The sequence below is a fragment of the Sceloporus undulatus genome, chromosome 1 (assembly GCF_019175285.1).
Source record: "Sceloporus undulatus isolate JIND9_A2432 ecotype Alabama chromosome 1, SceUnd_v1.1, whole genome shotgun sequence".
In the NCBI taxonomy this organism is placed as follows: Eukaryota; Metazoa; Chordata; class Lepidosauria; order Squamata; family Phrynosomatidae; genus Sceloporus; species Sceloporus undulatus.
Genome location: NC_056522.1, coordinates 223,109,138 through 223,127,093, shown reverse-complemented (window position 1 = coordinate 223,127,093; position 17,956 = coordinate 223,109,138). Strand labels below are relative to the sequence as shown.

The 17,956-nt window shown below is 39.6% G+C and overlaps 1 protein-coding gene across 5 annotated transcripts in view; it reads right to left on the bottom strand.

Moving 5' to 3' along the window:
• Window positions 1-17,956, bottom strand: part of ORC4 (origin recognition complex subunit 4) — a 44,802-nt gene that overhangs the window by 18,376 nt on the left and 8,470 nt on the right. For 3 of the 5 annotated variants that reach the window (XM_042446341.1, XM_042446350.1, XM_042446360.1), the window contains 7 exons: window positions 16,018-16,084; window positions 10,976-11,052; window positions 7,702-7,792; window positions 6,581-6,656; window positions 5,806-5,891; window positions 2,091-2,139; window positions 897-1,048 (listed from right to left, as the gene is read on the bottom strand). In XM_042446341.1, the coding sequence (XP_042302275.1) occupies window positions 897-1,048; window positions 2,091-2,139; window positions 5,806-5,891; window positions 6,581-6,656; window positions 7,702-7,792; window positions 10,976-11,052; window positions 16,018-16,084 (598 nt within the window). Of the gene's footprint in view, window positions 1-896; window positions 1,049-2,090; window positions 2,140-5,805; window positions 5,892-6,580; window positions 6,657-6,945; window positions 7,656-7,701; window positions 7,793-9,101; window positions 9,261-10,975; window positions 11,053-16,017; window positions 16,085-17,956 lie in introns of those variants that run through there. The other 2 variants (XM_042446371.1, XM_042446381.1) reach the window with 2 other exon arrangements.

Here is a 17,956-nt window from a genome sequence, read left to right as displayed (position 1 = left end):
CTATTTTCAATTGTCTGCACCCCATTCAAGCCAATAGGGCTTGAATATGCACGAGCCTCCATTTTCGTGGGCTGAGTCCAGAAAGGATTCCCTGCAAAAATGGAGGGCCAACTGTAGTATGTATATCTCTGTATCCAGAAATTTCATTGTACAGACCAAAAAAATGGAAAAAGTGAAATAACAAAACAGAATAAAACAGAAATTCACAACCCAGTTATTAAAGCAAAGCTGTGGCTACTTGATAAAAAAAAAAAATTTGACAGAGAGCCAAATTTTAACTTAGTGCCAAAACTGGGGCAGTCTGGCCAGTCCCAGTCCATGGGGAGGGCAGTCCACATTCCAGGAGAGAGAACTCAACAACCAGAGTTCCACAGCCAAGAGCAATTACAAATTCCATTAATAAGCCAAATAGATTTTTTCCCTTTGGGCTTTTCAGATCTCCCTGGAGAAGAATGTGTAGTTTTCAGGATTTCCTGTAATTTCAACTGAAGGAACATACACATGGAAGTGTTCTTAGCTGTGGCTAAACCAATATCTTAGGTTTCACTAACAAAGGCAATTCCCAATCCCTAAAAGTCATTTTAATTTCCCTTGACAAGGGTCTCTGGGCAAATATAAAAAAAGTATTTTTAGAATTCATTTTGTGAATTTACATTTGCTGATGGTAGCATGTGTTGAAGATCCAGTGTGGTGTGGTGGTTTGAGCAATGAACTACAATTCTGAAAACAAAGGTTTAATTCCTGCTTAGCCATGAAAACCTACAGGATGACTTGGGCAAGTCACATATCTCAGCCCCAGAAACCCCTATGATTGAGTCACTATAAGTCAGAAATGACTTGAAAACAGACAACAACAACAACAACAACAGAGCATATGTTGGCAAAAAATCTCTTACCAATCTACAAGTAAGACCAATGACAGCTATAGGAGTCTGTGCTGACTGTGATATGTCAAAGAGGTTATATAGCAGAGTCTGGTTCCTATGATGAATGAACAGATCAAATTCATCTAATATAAACAGCACGGGACAACTATGGGCACGGTCACCTAAAACACAGATAAAATTGAGAAATATCATAATTGTCAACAGGGTTTATCTGTATATTAACTTCTTACATATGCATGTTACCAAAACTTTTATACACATAACCAATGTGTAACTTCCAATTTAACAAAACATACAATTCACTGACAAAAGAGAAAGCTAACATGTTCTCCTTACTGTAACTTATTCAGAAACAAACTAGATCCTGCCTGTACAGCCTCATCTATTAAAATTAGTTTTCACAATCAATCAGCTAAACAAACCTAACTGACATTTTAAATGTAGCTCTAAAGATGCAATATATGAAACCACTGTAAAATTTATATGTTAAGCAGTATGTTTGCCCCTGATTATGGAAAATTCAGATGTAGAAAAACTTAGGGACCAATGATGTCACCTGGACATCAGTTATGCCAAGTCTGTGGAAGACTGGGGGGGGGGACCAACCCTCATAAATTTATGTTCCTACTCCTAAACTAGACGCAGAGTGGCTTGAGTGTTGGACTACGACTCTGGAGACTAGGGTTCAAATCAAATCCTTGGCCAGGGAAACCAACTGCCACACTCACTCAGCTTTAGAGGAAGACAATGGCAAACCCTCTATGAACAAATTTTGCCAAGAAAACCCTGTGGTAGGGTCAACAATCTGGCAACAATTTGAGGACACACAACAATAACAACTCCTAAACTAATCACATCTTATTTTTAAATATGCTGAAGACATGTTTATTCCAGTTTGCAGTAAATTCTTAGAAAGTTTTGCACAGCATCTGCTGTTCTCTACTCTATAGATTAACTGTAATTGTAATTTCATGTGTTTTGCACTTTTGTAAGCTGCTTTATGAGGAAGTCTTAGCAGATCAAGTTTCCAAAATATTACTCAAAGGAACACAGGAAACCCATAATTTAAGTTCATGTAACACCCCCCCCCCCCAGTCTTTGCCATTTAAACTGCAATCTTTTTCCTCCCCTCAGTAAATTGTGACATATGCAATGAGTCAGCCAAACACTATGTCCTAATTTTCTCCAAGGAAAAATATTTACCTCTTTTCAATGCTTCCAAAAGAAATGTGAGATTTTCTGCAAAACTACCCTAAAAGAGAACAAAGTGTGAATGATTAACAGACTGCATATAACAAGTGGCATTATTTCAGAGCTTCTGAACACAAAATGCAATGAAACTAGCAGGAGTGAATGAATTGAACCGTTTGGAAAACCCAGGACCGTTTCCACTAAAAGAATTAGGCCAGCTCTACACATTACAACTAAGCAGAAAAGGAAGATACACTTTCTTTTCTTCTGCTACAACTAAATGAAAATTCCAAGGCCAAGCATTAAAATTCCAAGTACATTCGAAACTCATACATATCTATGGAGAGCATGCAGATATTCCAACTGCATGTACTAGCCAAAATAAAGGCATAAAACGGGAGGAATTATGCAGTCCATCAATTGTTAAATTGCAATTCTCAGCAGACCTACCCAACAAAAGAAATGGTGAGGAATGTTTTAAGCAACACTGAGAATGCTGTTTAATTGCAACCCCTACCTAAACTCAATTGTAAATCCACAGAACCACTGTGAACCTGGTATGTTAACACTTACACTCACCTCCACTGATTTAATGTAATAGTCACAGCTAAAGATGGGGGGGGGGGGAGAGAAAAAAACTAGGTAATCAGTTTTCATGTGCATTTTCTACATCAAAATGAGAAAATTAAAAAATTGAAAAGAACTGGATTATGAATATGATTAGAGTGAGCCCTCCACATTAGCTGGGATTAGGGGCACAGGACCTCCGTGAAAGTGGGAAAATGGCAAATAATATATTTTTTAAAAAACACCACTTATTAAAACATAAACGATCTCTAGGTCTGTGGTGGTGGACCTATGGCACACGTGCCAAAGCAGAAACACGCTGTCCCAGGTCTTCAGCTGCATCCAGAGAGGCAGCTGAAGGCCCGGGAGGGGGGTGCAGGGGAAGAGGATGAACAGGTGTGCGCCTGTTCTTCTTCTTCCCCCTCGCCCTTCCCTCTTGCCTTCAGCTGTTTCTGGAGAAGCAGCTGAAGCCCCAGGAGGGTAGGGGAAAGAAGTCACAGTCAAGAAGTGCTGCCCCCGGCACTGGGTAACAACCGGTGCCAGAAGACCTTTTAATTTGGGCTCCCGGTCCCTAAAACGCTCACCATCAGTGCTTTAGGTCCTCCAGCGTAACTTTATGGTCAATTTCTGGCAGAATCATGCTGGAGAACCCAGAGATTCCTAGAGATAATCAAGGAACAATCAAATCTACAAATGTAGTGGGACAACTGTATTTATTATTAGAAAGATGAAAACGCTAAAGACAAGGTGTTTATTTCTCCAAAATTATTTCTACCACTACATTAACAGGAACTTGTATATTTCAGTTAGTCTCAAAGGTGCTACAAGATCTCTCTACATACTGATTCTACAGACTAACCAGCTATATCTTTGAATTCTATAACTTGCTTATTTTAAAAAGTGTATACTATCTGACTGGTGCAATTCCTGATCTTGGCTTTATTTTCTCATTTCTTTTTATGGGAATTAGTGTTTTCTGTTTGCCTAACACAATGGAGAGCAGGAGACAACTAAATAATTTTCCTTGTTTTACTGATAGATTCTTCTGCTTCTATTTTTAAAAATATTTATTTAGTTATTTATTTGTTTGTTTGATTGATTGTTTGTTTATTGAATGCCTTTACCTAATAAACTGATAAAACCAGATCAGGTCCTTGTACTGGCAGACAAAGGGGAATGGGCCAATGGAGAGATCTGAGGCACATTTTTCAAAAGAAAAAAAAAGATGTTGTGGAGGAACCATGCCTCTTTCCGAAACTACCTTTGTAACATAAAATAATTTTTTTAATATACCAAACATGATAATTTTACCCCAAACCTAATTATGCAGAATACATTTTGATCCGAAAGTTTAAAAAGTGACACTGGGGCAAAATAGACCAGCAGAAGGAGTGGCTTGAAGCGTCCCCTTCTGAAGACGGATTGGGATCACGGCTACCACATGCCACAGCCCCAATCTGCCTTCAACCTGTCCAAAAAAAGGAGCGGCAAAGAGCCACTCCTTTTCAGCCAGCAAAAAGCCAGCTTTCCCCACCCCGCTGTGGCCAGAGGTCGGCTTTAAAATGCTTAGGCAACATGCGACATATAAACACCACACCACCAGAGCACCTTAAAGCTGCCCATGTGTAAACCACCAAGGTGGTGTCAGGTGTGCGGTGTCTAAACACCATGTTCCAAAGCCGCCTGCATGGCGGCGCAAAAGGACCGTCTGTTTCGGCCCACTGTGTCTATAAAGGGTGCTCACTGTTGGTGTGCACCTTCAAGTCATTTTCGAGCTATGCCGACCCTACCAAGGGGTTTTCTAGGCAATGTTAGTTCAGAGCAGGCTTGTCTTTGCCTTCCTCTGAACCTGAGTGAGTGTGGTTTACCTACGGTCACCTAGTGGGTTTCCATGGCAAATCAGGGATTTGAACTCTGGCCAATGGAGTGGTAATCCAACACCCAAACCAACACAACATGCTATCTCTCTAATATCACCTTTTTGATCTTTTCAAAACTTTTTAGCCCCCCGCCAGAAAAAAATCCTAGGAAAATGTTTTCTCTTCATAGCTTCAATTTTTTTGACCTCAAGTTCCTTATAGGAGAGTGGCCAGATGTCCTAATCCTAAAAGGAGGATAAGGCTCCACAAAATGTAAGACATTCAAGATAAAAAATGCAGGACATGACAAAATCAAAGCTCAAAACACTCATATAAATATAAATGCATGTTTCTTAGTGAAGCTCAAAATGGAGGACATTTGGAGAGAAGGCTGAAATGTAGGATATGTTCTGGAAAAGGAAGGGTGTCTGCTTATAGGTCTCTTCCTCTTGAAAAAGTTATTGAAAAACTCTTGGAAAAAAGGCCTCCACTGAGCATAAAACAATCCAGGAGCCTTGAAAGCATTGAGAAATTGCCTCCATTCTCTAGGGGTTCTTGCAGAACATGTTGGGAGCACCTACAAAAAATAACAAATAAAAAAGGGAGGCAGGCAGGCCTGAATTTTCCACATCACTGCTTCAATGCGTCAATCTTAGTTAACAATTGGTTTTCGATAAGAAAAAGCAGGTATGAGTTGTACCACTTTTTCAACCTTCACCTATGAAATACATGAAAGCATGTCTTTCACTCGAGGACAAAAGCATACATATTCAGGAAACATTATGGTTGTCTGGTTTCTGCTTCCTGTACCATAAAGTCTTTATTCCACCCTCATTTACATCACCAGCTCTCTGGAAACCTGACAGTCTTAATTTTCAGTTTAAACATGCATGGTATATGGCGCTCTCAGTTTTTTATATTAGTATTACACTATCAAGATTTCCCTTAATTAAGATGCAATTGGAGGTGGAAAAATTTAACGTAAATGCCAACAAAGCTGTTTTCTATTTCCCACAGATATTGTTGAATATCCTTAGCTTGTTTTAAGTGATCACCCATTTGTTCTGGTAAAAATTCTTGGCTGGTTTAGATAAAATACTGCAAAATACACTTCAATCCCGTTGCTACCTTTTAAGAGAAAATACTGGAAAAATAATAATTACATTTTACAAACTCTTCAAACTATTGTATGGTTGTACAATAATGGAATGTAAGATACAACTGTATAATTTATATTCACTCTGTAAGTGTGCCGAAACATGAACCAATATACTATTAAATATAGTTTATTTTTTACTTACAAAAACTTTATCTCCAACTACATTTTCCAGATTCAGCTGTCTTGTGATCTCTTTAAGAGCAATTTTATCACTGGTCTGTAATAATCCTACAAAATAACATCAAGTACATTATAATATTCTAGGCTGTGCTTATATTTTCTGTAAGCCTAAGCAAGTATATGCAATTTTATGACAGCAGAGGAAAGCAGATAACTTATGTTTTTAAAAACAATAACACCATGACAATAAATTTTAAACTTATTTTAAATTTTAAAATTTGAACTTGTATGCTGCTTACTTCACTTTCTTGTTTCCTTCACAGATCCTGTTTAGAATATGGCTGTCCATCACATCTGCACCCAAAAACTATGGTTTGCACAAATACTCTTTTTCACAAAAGTAAACCATGATTTACAATTTTCAGAGGGCAAGTACAAAGCACAGTTTGTATAAAGCATAAATTGATGGTGGTTTCTGCTATTCTTTGCCTAATTCACTCTTGGCACATGGTATACTTCCATGCCTCTAAATTAATGTTTAGAGTACAGGAACTTTATCTGTGAATGAACTCACTGAGAGAACTAGTCTATCATTTTTACAAAGATGCCCTATATTAAGGTGGCATTATGGAGTTTTTATGAGTAAGTCAATCCTTGATACCATGCTACCAATATATATTACAGCATCTGATATACTAATGTAATTAGTACTTAACAGAAATTAGGGTTAAATGGCAAAGTGCAACAAAACCATCTCAAAGTATATTAAATTTATGACAAAATGCTTTATTACTTACCATTTAAATGAACCTGCAAAACGTTGTCCCTTACTTGTTGTACTTCCATGAGTTCTTTTAAGACATGACATGTTAACTATAAAGAGGAATGCAATTTAGTGGTTACGGGAAAGCACAGTAAATAATGTGTCTTACACCACATGCTTATTATTTAACTTCAGGGTTTAAAAATAAATAGGCCTGCCATAATAATAAAGATTATTCTTCATATGAGAATGTTATTCACATTATTATTCAATGGAGAATGAATCCTAACTTGATCTTCTAGTAAAGGAAAGGCTAAAAAGACTGCAATCCTGGATAACAGACAAAAGGGCGGGGGGGGGGGGGGACTATAAAAAAATTGGTTGATGTTCCAAAAGTACCTCTGCACATATTTATGGAATCCTCCTTTGAATTCATATGGATTGCTTTTGATAAAGAACATACTTTTAAAAGAGAAGATTTTAAACACAAATTGAATGCCAAACATTTTTCATTGTTGTATAAGCTATTACTTCATAAATTTTATAAGTGAAAGATTGAGGGCACGATACAGAAAATACAGGTATTAAGGAATCATAACAAAGGAAGATCAAGAAAACCAGATTGATAAGTAGCAAGAAAAAAAAATCCATAGATCTGTCAGATTAAAAAAAACACCTTAGTCTTTGTTTTTCACTCAGAAAAACCAATTTTACTGAAGGTAGTATAAGAGGCACGGGAAGACAGCATCAGCAACATACTTCTTTCTGTTCAAGCTAGAATGTCCATACCACCACAAGGCCATCTGCCTTGATAATACTCTGGAAAGGATCCTGATGAAAGTTTGTGTGTACATATACTGTATTTTTATTACTTTTAAACAATGAATATTATGCATCCTTAATTAGCCAAAATACATAAAAGCAAATGATTCAGAAAACTGGTTTTCCTACAACAGAACAGTCACTAACCATACCAGATTTAAAAACTATGGAAACAGTGAAATAAAGCAAATACATTAGTCAGACAATAGTTTTATTAATAAAACTAACATTAAAATAAATAAAATTAATATTACATTATATAATATTAACAGAAATGTTTTCTATTCCCATAAGGCTCCACATGTAAAATCTCAATGGAATGAAAAATACTACCATAGTCTTTCCTGACCCCCTGGGTCCCACGATGAGTACAGAGTTGCTTTCACCATGAATAGCTGTTTGTTTTAACAGCTCAAGTAATTGCCTGTGGGGGGAAAGTACATACACTAAGCTTCAGAGGAGGAAGTAGTTGGGAAAATGTCATATTTAATAGCAACTCAGACAAAGAAAAATATAGTAAAAAAATGTTTAGTTATTGTTTGCTATTATTGTTTGCATTTTAGTCATATCTACAAAATATGTTTGTAACTGTTTATGTTTAATAAGTATGCTTTTAAGAAATATGTAAAACTGAAAGTAACTAAGTAGATTACCATACTACACTCTTATATTGCTGCTATTCCAGTTTTACTGCTTTAGCTGCCTCCTGTTGCATTGTGGGGCTTGTAGTTCAGTGAGGCCTAAGCGCTCTCTGGCTGAGAATTCTAAATGCTCCTCCCACAACTGTAAATCCCAGAATGCAACAGGAGGCAGCCAGAGCAGTAAAAGTGGAATAGCAGCACTATAAGAGGGTAGTGTGGTAATCTCCTAAATCTCAGCAAGGTAAGTATTATACTACAAATACAAATAATAGTTTTGTAAAAACTATTAAACACATCACCAGAATTCTACATGTTGTTCTCCCACACTGGATGAATCAGTATTTATTCTATATATGGTATGTATAATGTCATTGATTTAAGAGATTTTAACTGCTAACATGTAACCATAAGAAAACTACTGGGAAACAAAGTACTGTACATCCTCATGTATAAGTCTAGAAATTTAAATCAAAAAATTGACCCCAAAAACCTGAGTCAACTTATCCACGGGTCAATGTAAGTAATATATCTTAACTCTTAAATAAAAGAAGGAACCAATCCCTGGTGAAAAGCAAAGAGTATAATCTGTCTTGGAAGCACTGGTCCCCTCTATTCTCTCATCCATCCAACCTTAAGTGTAAGCACAAAGAGCTTTGTCTGCTGGAATTTTGTAAGTTCTTTGACAGTGTTTTCTTTGCTTTATCCTTTAGATCATTTGCTACATGCCCCTAACTTTTACCCTCGACTTATCCATGGATCACAGCAAAATCCATAATTTCAGTCCCAAAATTTGTCCTTGACTTGAAGCTGACTTATAGTCGAGTATATACAGTATGTTGTGTTTTGCCTTCTATCCCAGTGATGGTGAACCTTTTCGAGGCCAAGTGCCCAAACTGCAACCCAAAACCCACTTATTAATTGCAAAGTGCCATGTCCCTCTGGCTTTCTAGTAACAAACTCTGGCAAACTCTGTGCTGGGATGATGGCACATGTGCCCACAAAGAGGGCTCTGAGTGCCACCTCTGGCACGCGTGCCATAGGTTCGCCATCACTGTTCTATCCCATAAACTTCCCCAAAACGTACAGGCATACCTCAGTTAACAAAGCCTCTGATGAAGTGTTTTTATGACCATTCAGTCTCCATTCTTTCCTCCTTGCCCTCTGTCCAGCCAGAAGTTTTTTCCTTCTCACTAGCATCAGGACTGGGAGGATGGTGAAGAAAGGCTTGACTTTTGATGTCAGGTTGCTTTACTGTATATGCAATAAAGCTCGAGTAGGTAAATAATGGGATTATACTCTAGCCTATCCTACTGTGTAGCCCTGCCTACTACAGGCAAGGTAAGCAAAAGTTGTCGCCAGAATCTCTTACTGAGTATGTCCGAACAGCAGAGAGAAAAGGGGAAAGCAGAAAAGATTGCCTCACCAGCTCTCCCAATGTGTTTTTTTTAAAAAGCACAGATATAAGTCTGGCCACCAAAATGGAAATGTGGAGGCTGGTGAAAAGGAAAAAAGTAATGGATACATTTTGGGGGGGGGGGGGACTTTCAAGGTTTCTAGAAGGCTCAAAATGTTTCTGCTTACTTGTGCAAGGCTTACCTGACACCTGATTGTTTCATCATTTCAGGTGTGCATATTATTAGTTTTGGATAAAAGTTCACTGAAACATGTTGAATTTCTCCTTTTTTTGTGGTGCAGGAACCTATCTCTATTCTTTCCATTTTATTTATGCCTTTCATATCAACTTGTCTGTTAAAGAGTCATGCCCAGAAACACATCTACTTTGTTAGCTAAGATACACCTATATAACAAAGCAAGAAATATTAGACTGGTGGAGTGTTAGTGACCATTAACCACTGTGACAAACTGATTTTCAAGTTCAGACTAGGAATGAGAAGATCCCAATTCAAACCTCTACTCAACCATAAAGATCCATGAATCTATGGGGTTGGCCTCTTTTCAAGTCTATCCTATTTCCTGTGCTACTGTGAAGAAAAAATGTCTGCCACTTTCAGCTCCTTGGCGAGAAAGTAAAAAACCAGAGTTTTAGAGAAACTTTTAAAAGAATGGGAACTTTTCAAGTTTCTATTGATTCAATGGGTTTTCATCTAGGATTTGGCATCTATTTCGGATACATAGAACTTAAGAGATGTTCTCAATGTTTATGAAGATACAATACATGAGTACAGAGTTGCTTTCACCATTAATAGTCATTCATTTTAACAGCTGAAGTAATTGCCTGTGGGGGGGAAAGTACATACTGTACACTAAATTTTAGAGGAAGCAGTTGGAAAAATGTCACATTTTCTTGCATTTTCAGCCCCCCCCCCATGTTGGAGGGCTTACCCTAACAACTGATAATTGTTGAAGTAGTACAGTCGGAAAACCAGCCTACTTCAAGCTACTGTGCTGGGGAAGCAGAGGATTCATGGATGAGTCAGGTTTAGCTTTACTTCACAAAAAACCATGCCAGACTTTGGTAACGACTGTTACTATTCAAGGAAAGCAGAGCTTCCACTCTATCTTGAAAAGAGCTTTCACTTTAGATTTTGTCATATGGAACAGTCCCTTCTATAGATCTTCAGAGTTCTTCTGAGACTGGACAAGTAAAGAGTGGACTGGATCCCAGACCTCTCACAATAATGTCATTTGGACTGAACTGGAGGTTCTACTGATTGTATGCTCAAATAGGTGGTTTGGCTAGACTTCTCTATGTCCTGTAGAACCACCACCTGGCCCAGTGGTCCTAGTAGCTCTCTCTAACCCCCTGGAGTGCATTTTCAGGGCCACAATGAGCCAAGGGAGATTAAATTAGTAAAAACAATCACTTTCTTTCCACCTACAAGTATGCCCAGTTTATGGAGTTCTGCTTGATACAATTCAAAACCAATCAGAGAAGAGACCTAAATTACAGAGTTTGAATACAGGGGAGATTGTCTGAAATACAAGTAAAAATATTTCTTCCTTACTTGTACTGAAGCTCCAGTCCAAACAACTTTTCATTTGGACTCGGATGACAAAATCTTTCACGTAATATTCTTTGTACCTGCAAATAATTCCATAAATAAAACAAAAAACAAAACAAAACACAGCTAGCTATCAATTATTCTGGCAATTTCCTCCTATCTTATGGAGGCTGATGAAACAGAAATTATACAAATATGATGGGACATTCTGCAAGAGGTGTTACTTTCAGATATTATGAGCTTTTACACTGTTTTGGTACAGAAGTTGGAGCTAGGATATTTGAAGGACTGTTTCCATCTGAATTTGCACTCATCATCTGAGATGCTTTTACATGTAGCTTCTAAAGAGCTGACATGGGTAGATATTCAAAGCAGGACTCTTCAATTACTAGCACCTAGGTTATGGAACTCTCATCCCAAGACCTTTCTTGTTTCATGGGCCCTATACAGACAGCCAAAATAAAGCTGCTTCAAGTCACTTTGGAGGTATGGTGTTTCAATGATGCATGCGTCCTAAGAGTCTGGAAGCTGCACCAAAGCTGCACTCCAGTCCTTAGGATCTACAAAGAGAAACTATGGCATTTCTCTAATAGCAAACAGCTGAAATTAGACTTGCATATGTGGCACTTTATTAAAGATAGTCAGTGGACTCTTCCACATCTAGGTTTCATCAATGAGTATTTTGTCAATATTCTACCACAGAACATTATAAGAGTGAGCATGTTTCATTAGTGTTCAGCAATCGCTCTTGCTCACAACAAAACAGTCAAGTTGTCAATAATCTTGCATGCTGATCGATCCTGCTACAAAGTGCAGAAGCTAAAGAAACCACAAACCTTCCATTTGTGTCTCATTCTGTGTAATGCCCAAACCAATCATTATTGCATGCCTTTCTTCTGATTATTTATTTAATTTGTATCCTGCCTTTATCCCAGTTTGGGAACCAAGGTGGTTTACAGCGTATAATTGACAGTTAAAATAAAATGTAGTGCAAAAGTTAAATACATGGAATAAATAAAAGTACAGCTTGTTGTTGTTGTTGCCGTGTGCTTTCAAGCTGTTTCCAACTTATGGTGACCCTATGGTGGACCTATCATAGGGTTTTCTTGACAAGTTTCTTCAGAGGGGGTTTGCCACTGCCATCCTCTGAGGCTGAAAGAGTGTGACTTGTCCATGATCATCCAATGGGTTTACATGGCTGAGCCAGGATTCGAACCCTGGTCTCCAAAGCCCTAGTCCAATCCACAAATCACTATGCCACACTGGCTCTCAAAAAATACAGTGCCCCTCATTAAAAGGTCCTTCTGCCACATTGTTAGACACCAAACAACTGTTTAATAAGAAGGAATTTGCTTGCTGACAAAAAGAGATCAAAGCAGACGTCCATGGGAGGCAGTTCTACAGTGAAGGAGTAGCCACTGAGAAGGCTCTCCCCTGGGTCTGCATCAGCCCTTCCTATGATTGTGGCAGGAGAGAGACAAAGCCCCCCCCCCCAAAGGTCTAAGGTTCAAATACGTTTGTGTAGGACAGTCTTTCAGAGAATCTTGACCCAAGGTCCTGACCAGCACTCCTAAATCTTGCCCAGACATGGAAAGACAACCAATGAAGTTGTTTCAGTAAGGAGGTTGTACAGTTGGCCTTGCTTTCGCAGGGGATCCGTTCCGGACACCACCACCCCATGCAAACACAGGCTCACGGCTTAGAATCATAGAGTTGGAAGAGACCACTAGGGCCATCCAGTCCAACCCCCTGCCATGCAGGAAATCCAAATCAAAGCATCCCTGACAGATGGCCATCCAGCCTCTGTTTAAAGACCTCCAAGGAAGGAGACTCTATCACCCTCCGAGGGAGTGCATTCCATTGTCGAACAGCCCTAACTGTCAGGAAGTTCCTCCTAATGTTCAGGTGGAATCTCTTTTCCTGCAGCTTGCATCCATTGTTCCGGGTCCTGTTCTCTGGAGCAGCAGAAAACAAGCTTGCTCCCTCTTCAATATGACATCCCTTCAAATATTTAAACAGGGCGATCATATCACCTCTTAACCTTCTTTTCTCCAGGCTAAACATCCCCAGCTCCCTAAGTCGTTCCTCATAGGGCATGGTTTCCAGACCTTTCACCATTTTTGTCACCCTCCTTTGGACACGCTCCAGTTTCTCAATGTCCTTTCTGAATTGTGGCGCCCAGAACTGGACACAATATTCTAGGTGGGGCCTGACCAGAGCAGAATACAGTGGCACTATTACTTCTCTTGATCTAGACACTATACTTCTATTGATGCAGCCTAAAATAGCATTGGCCTTTTTAGCTGCTGCATCACACTGTTCACTCATGTTCAACTTGTGGTCTACTTGGACTCCTAGATCCTTTTCACACGTAGTTTCATTCAGCCAGGTGTCACCCATCCTATATCTGTGCATTTTATTTTTCCGCCCTAAGTGCAATACAGTGCTCCCTCGGGTTACGAAATTAATTCGTTCCGCGGCTAATTTCGTAACCCGAAAAACCTTCGTAACCCGAATTGCCATAGGCGCTAATGGGAAAAAAAGCCGCGGCTCTGCCGCGGCTCCATTTAAAACAGCGCCGGCGTTTTTTCGTAACCCGAAAAAACGTTCGTAACCCGAAACAATAAATCCCTATGGGATTTATTCGTATCCCGAAAAATTCGTAAGCTGGGTAATTCGTATCCCGAGGTACCACTGTACCTTACATTTCTCCGTGTTGAATTTCATTTTGTTAGCTTTGGCCCAGCTTTCTAGTCTATTCAGGTCATTTTGAATCTTGATCCTGTACTCTGGGGTATTAGCTATTCCCCCTAATTTGGTATCATCTGCAAATTTGATAAGTATGCTTCCAATTCTGTCATCCAGGTCATTGATAAAGATGTTGAATAGGCTTGAATGGGTCACGCCCCCATATGCACGGCATTGGAGACAGCAGAGGTTGCCTCTCCACAGGTAATCGAGGACGCGGATCCCAGATCAGCAAGTTAGGAGGGGTGACTGTATGTTCCCTATAACCAGTCCCAGTAAGCAGTCTGGCTGCAGCATTTTAGACCTACAAAAGTTTCTGAAGCGTTTCCAAAGGCATCCCTCCACAGTGCATTACAGGAATCTAAACAGGATAGAGTCAAGGCATGCATTACAGTGAGCAGATCTGATATCTCCAAAAACAGGGACTGTCTGTGCACTAGTTTTAACTCCAGCCACCACTGAAACCCCATCCAGCAGAGCCTGAATGCCTATTCTTTGATCTGCCTTTTGGCTGGCAAGGAGTGCCTCTATTTTGTTGAGATTCAATTTGTTTGCCCATATCCAGGCCATTACTAACAGCAGTTTAGTAGAGAAAAAACTTTTTTGGAGTTAGGTGGAAAGGAGAGACAGAGCTGGTTATCATCAGCATACTAGTGACATCAAACCTGAAAACCCAGGATGAACTCTCCTAGCAGTTTCAGATAGATAATAATCAGCATACGGATATATAACCAAATCCTGAGGGACCCCATGGACCAACAGCCAGGGTGTTGGAACAGCTATCCCAAGGCACCATCTTCTGAATCTGCCCCTCCAAGAAGGACCAGAACATTCCAGAACAGTATTTCCAAGGGTCATTTCAGAGAGGCAGCCCAGAAAGTTGCTAGTATTATTAAAAGCCACTAGGAGGTAGAGCAGAAACAAAAGGTGCACACTGCTCTGTCTAGCTCTCAGCAGTTATTTATCAAGGTAACCAAAGCTAAACTCTGTCCCACAGCTGGGCCTGAAGCCAGATTGAAATGGATCTACATAATCTTGCTTTGTCCAGGAACTTCTGGACCTTAGAAAGCACCACATCCTCTAGAACTTTACCAAAGAAATGGATACTGAAGACTGGCTGGTAATTCTCCAATGTGGTGGTGGTGTTCAGAAAGGTTTATTCTAGAAACAGGCTAACCTTTTTTAGTCAAAATGGAAACCTGCCTGTAAGGAATTTATGAAGGATAGCGTAAAATGCTCTGTAATCCAGCAATGGGTATGAAGTCAAAAAACCACATGGATTCCATTACTGCAAAAAGGGTTACGCACAAAGACTAAATTACTTGTTATAAAACTTAGAAGTCCTATGCATGGCAACAGGCAGTTTCACGCACAGCACCAGTGCTGCATATATGGTTCCCATAAGACTTATGAGTCATGTGAGTGTACATGTAAGAATGGGATATAGATAGGTGTCAGCAAATAAATAGGCCTGTATCTCATAGCCAGCCCTGACTATAGTATTCATATTACTGATGGGTTTATAGAAAACGTAACTTTATTATCCAAGACAAGACAATTAATTCAAATAACTTAGGGACTATGCACACCAGCCATAAAAGTGGGCCTGGGCTGGAGTCGGGGCATAGCATCCACATGAGACATGCCCTGACTCCACCTCGAGAGCAGCATGATGCCGCGTACCGCTCCACATGGCGCACGGCATCACTGCAATCCTGTGACGCTGCATCCACACAATGCAGTGCCAAAGAAGCGCCTTGCATGCTTTCCAGGGCCCAAAAAGGAACCACTTTTTGCAGCTCCTTTTTGCTCCCTGGAAAAGCCAGATCGGGGCCACAGTGTGCAGTTACCGTAGCCCTGATCCGGCGCAGGTGAAGGAGGATGCAGGCCGCCCCTTAGGGGCGGTCTGCATAGCCTCTTCATCTTACAACCAGATTTATGTCATACAGTCGGCCCTTCTTATACATGGATTTTTTATACACGGATTCAAGCATACACGGTTTGAAAATGTTCCAAAAAAGTATAAATTTACCTTGATGTTCCATTTTTTATTAGGGACACCATTTTGCTATGTCATTATATTTAATGGGACTTGAGCATACACGGATTTTGTTATACACGGGGGATCTTGGAACCAAACCCCAGCGTATAACAAGGGTCCACTGTATAACCCACTGTTGGACTTTTTTGTCCAAGAGTCCCTATTAAACAAACACTGCATGTGCAAACTAGGTCAAGACAAGACACTAAAATATAAGTTTCAAATATTCAATAAGTGAAAAACAAATATCACTAACCTTTGAAATACATTCAGCACTTGCGAAGCTATCCTCCTTCAGTTTACGTTTGCTCATTGTACTTCCACTGTATAAAAAGGAAAACATGATAAACTGCAGTGAGAGGTCATCATGTCTTAATCTTAATCTTAAAAATTTTATTCGGTCATTGACCAGCAATATAGTACAAAATGCAATTGCAGCAATATAAAACAGAATGTAATTATACTATTTGTACATTGCTACTTATATAATAAAAAGGTTGAAATTAACTCCCATATCCTGGTTTCTTGTTCTATCCACAGGGGCAGAAGAGGTCTTAAAATTTGAAATTCTATGCTCACTATAAGATATGGGTGACTTCAAATTATATCCTCCCAGCCCTCAAAAGCAGTTTTATATGAGATGCTGTTAAAGTCTGACTGGCTGTAAACTTCTCAAAGGTAATGCCACCTATAGATAATTTACAGTATACCAATACTCAGCAGCCTTACCATCTTATTTTGCTATTTATATATGTCTACTAGCTGTACCCAGCCACACATTGTTGTGGCTGTCTGGTTAAATGGAAAAGAAAGAAAAGAGAAAGTGCACGTTTCTGAAATATTTAATTTCACAATGCTTGTGGGTATACAATATTTTTTGTTGTTCCATTGTCTATGTAGATATAGAGATTGCTGATGAGAACATGCCGGTTGAAATGATAAACATCATCTGGGCTGTACTGGAATGGAAGGTGATTGTAATCACATGATTGGTGAGCAGTGAGTGCTGTCTGACGCTGATCTGCTGTTTCTCGTTGACATCTTTCAGCCACTCTCAGCCTGTCGCATTCATTCTGTTGAGACTGACGCAGAACTGAAGCTGAAGAACGCAATCAGCGTGCTCGCAACCATGCATCCTGAAGTCTGGCTGCACATCACTCTCCTGCTTCCTCGGCACATATTTGAGCCATTCTTTGCCTGTTTTGCTCATTCGCTGATGCCCATTCTTCCTCAGTTTGTTTTACATTTACTTGTTGCACTGCTTCCGCTCTGTGAGTGCGACAAACTAAGTTTGATCTTCTGGGAGGCATTATTTGGGTGAACTAAAGCAGATCAACTGCACTAAAAAAAGAAGAAAGAAAGTTACCCATCCCTTCTAGCAGCAGTGCGGCAGCAGCAGCGGAGGCACAGCCAGGGTGGGCGACTGAAGCACCAGAAACCTCTCCATTTCTCTCTCCTCAGCAGCAGCAGAGGTGTGGCTAGGGTGGGCGATGGAGGCCTCATAAGCCTCCCCCACCCATCCTTTCTAGCAGCTGCATGGCAGCAGCGGAGGCACGGCCAGGGCGGGCAACTGAGGCACCAGAAGCCTCTCCCTTTCCTTCTCCTCAGCAGCAGCGTGATGGCAGCAGCGGAGAAGGCTAGACTATGAGACCATGATGGGTGGTGTTTCGGGACCATAAAAGCCTTTACTAAAAAACAAATGAATAGCAATAATAATTTAATATTCACGGGGATATAGTAAGGGGCGATTAAGAAATCTGACTGGAAGTTTGCACAATCATGTTAATTAATTAGGCGTTTATCAGAAATAATATGTAGCAAGAGAGAAAAGTAAGTGGGACATTGAGTGAACTAGGAAAACTTTGCAAGGTGTATGTATTCATCTCAGTGAATTTAGAAGTACATCCTAGAGAAGAAAAAAATGGCCAACAATTATATTTAAGATGAATCTGAAAGCACCGCTCTAAAAGAAACTTTATTAGGTGCAGAGCATCCTAAAGAACTAGGAAATAATTTATTGTTATTGGAAGAAATAAGGAAAATAGGAGCAGATATAAAAATGGAAATAACAGCAAAATTTAAAGAGGAAATAAAAGAACTGAGAGAGGAGATAAAAGCAGATATAGAAAAAGAGATAAGCACATTTAGAGATAGCATAACAAAAATTACAGGAGAAATGAAAACAATAAACGAAA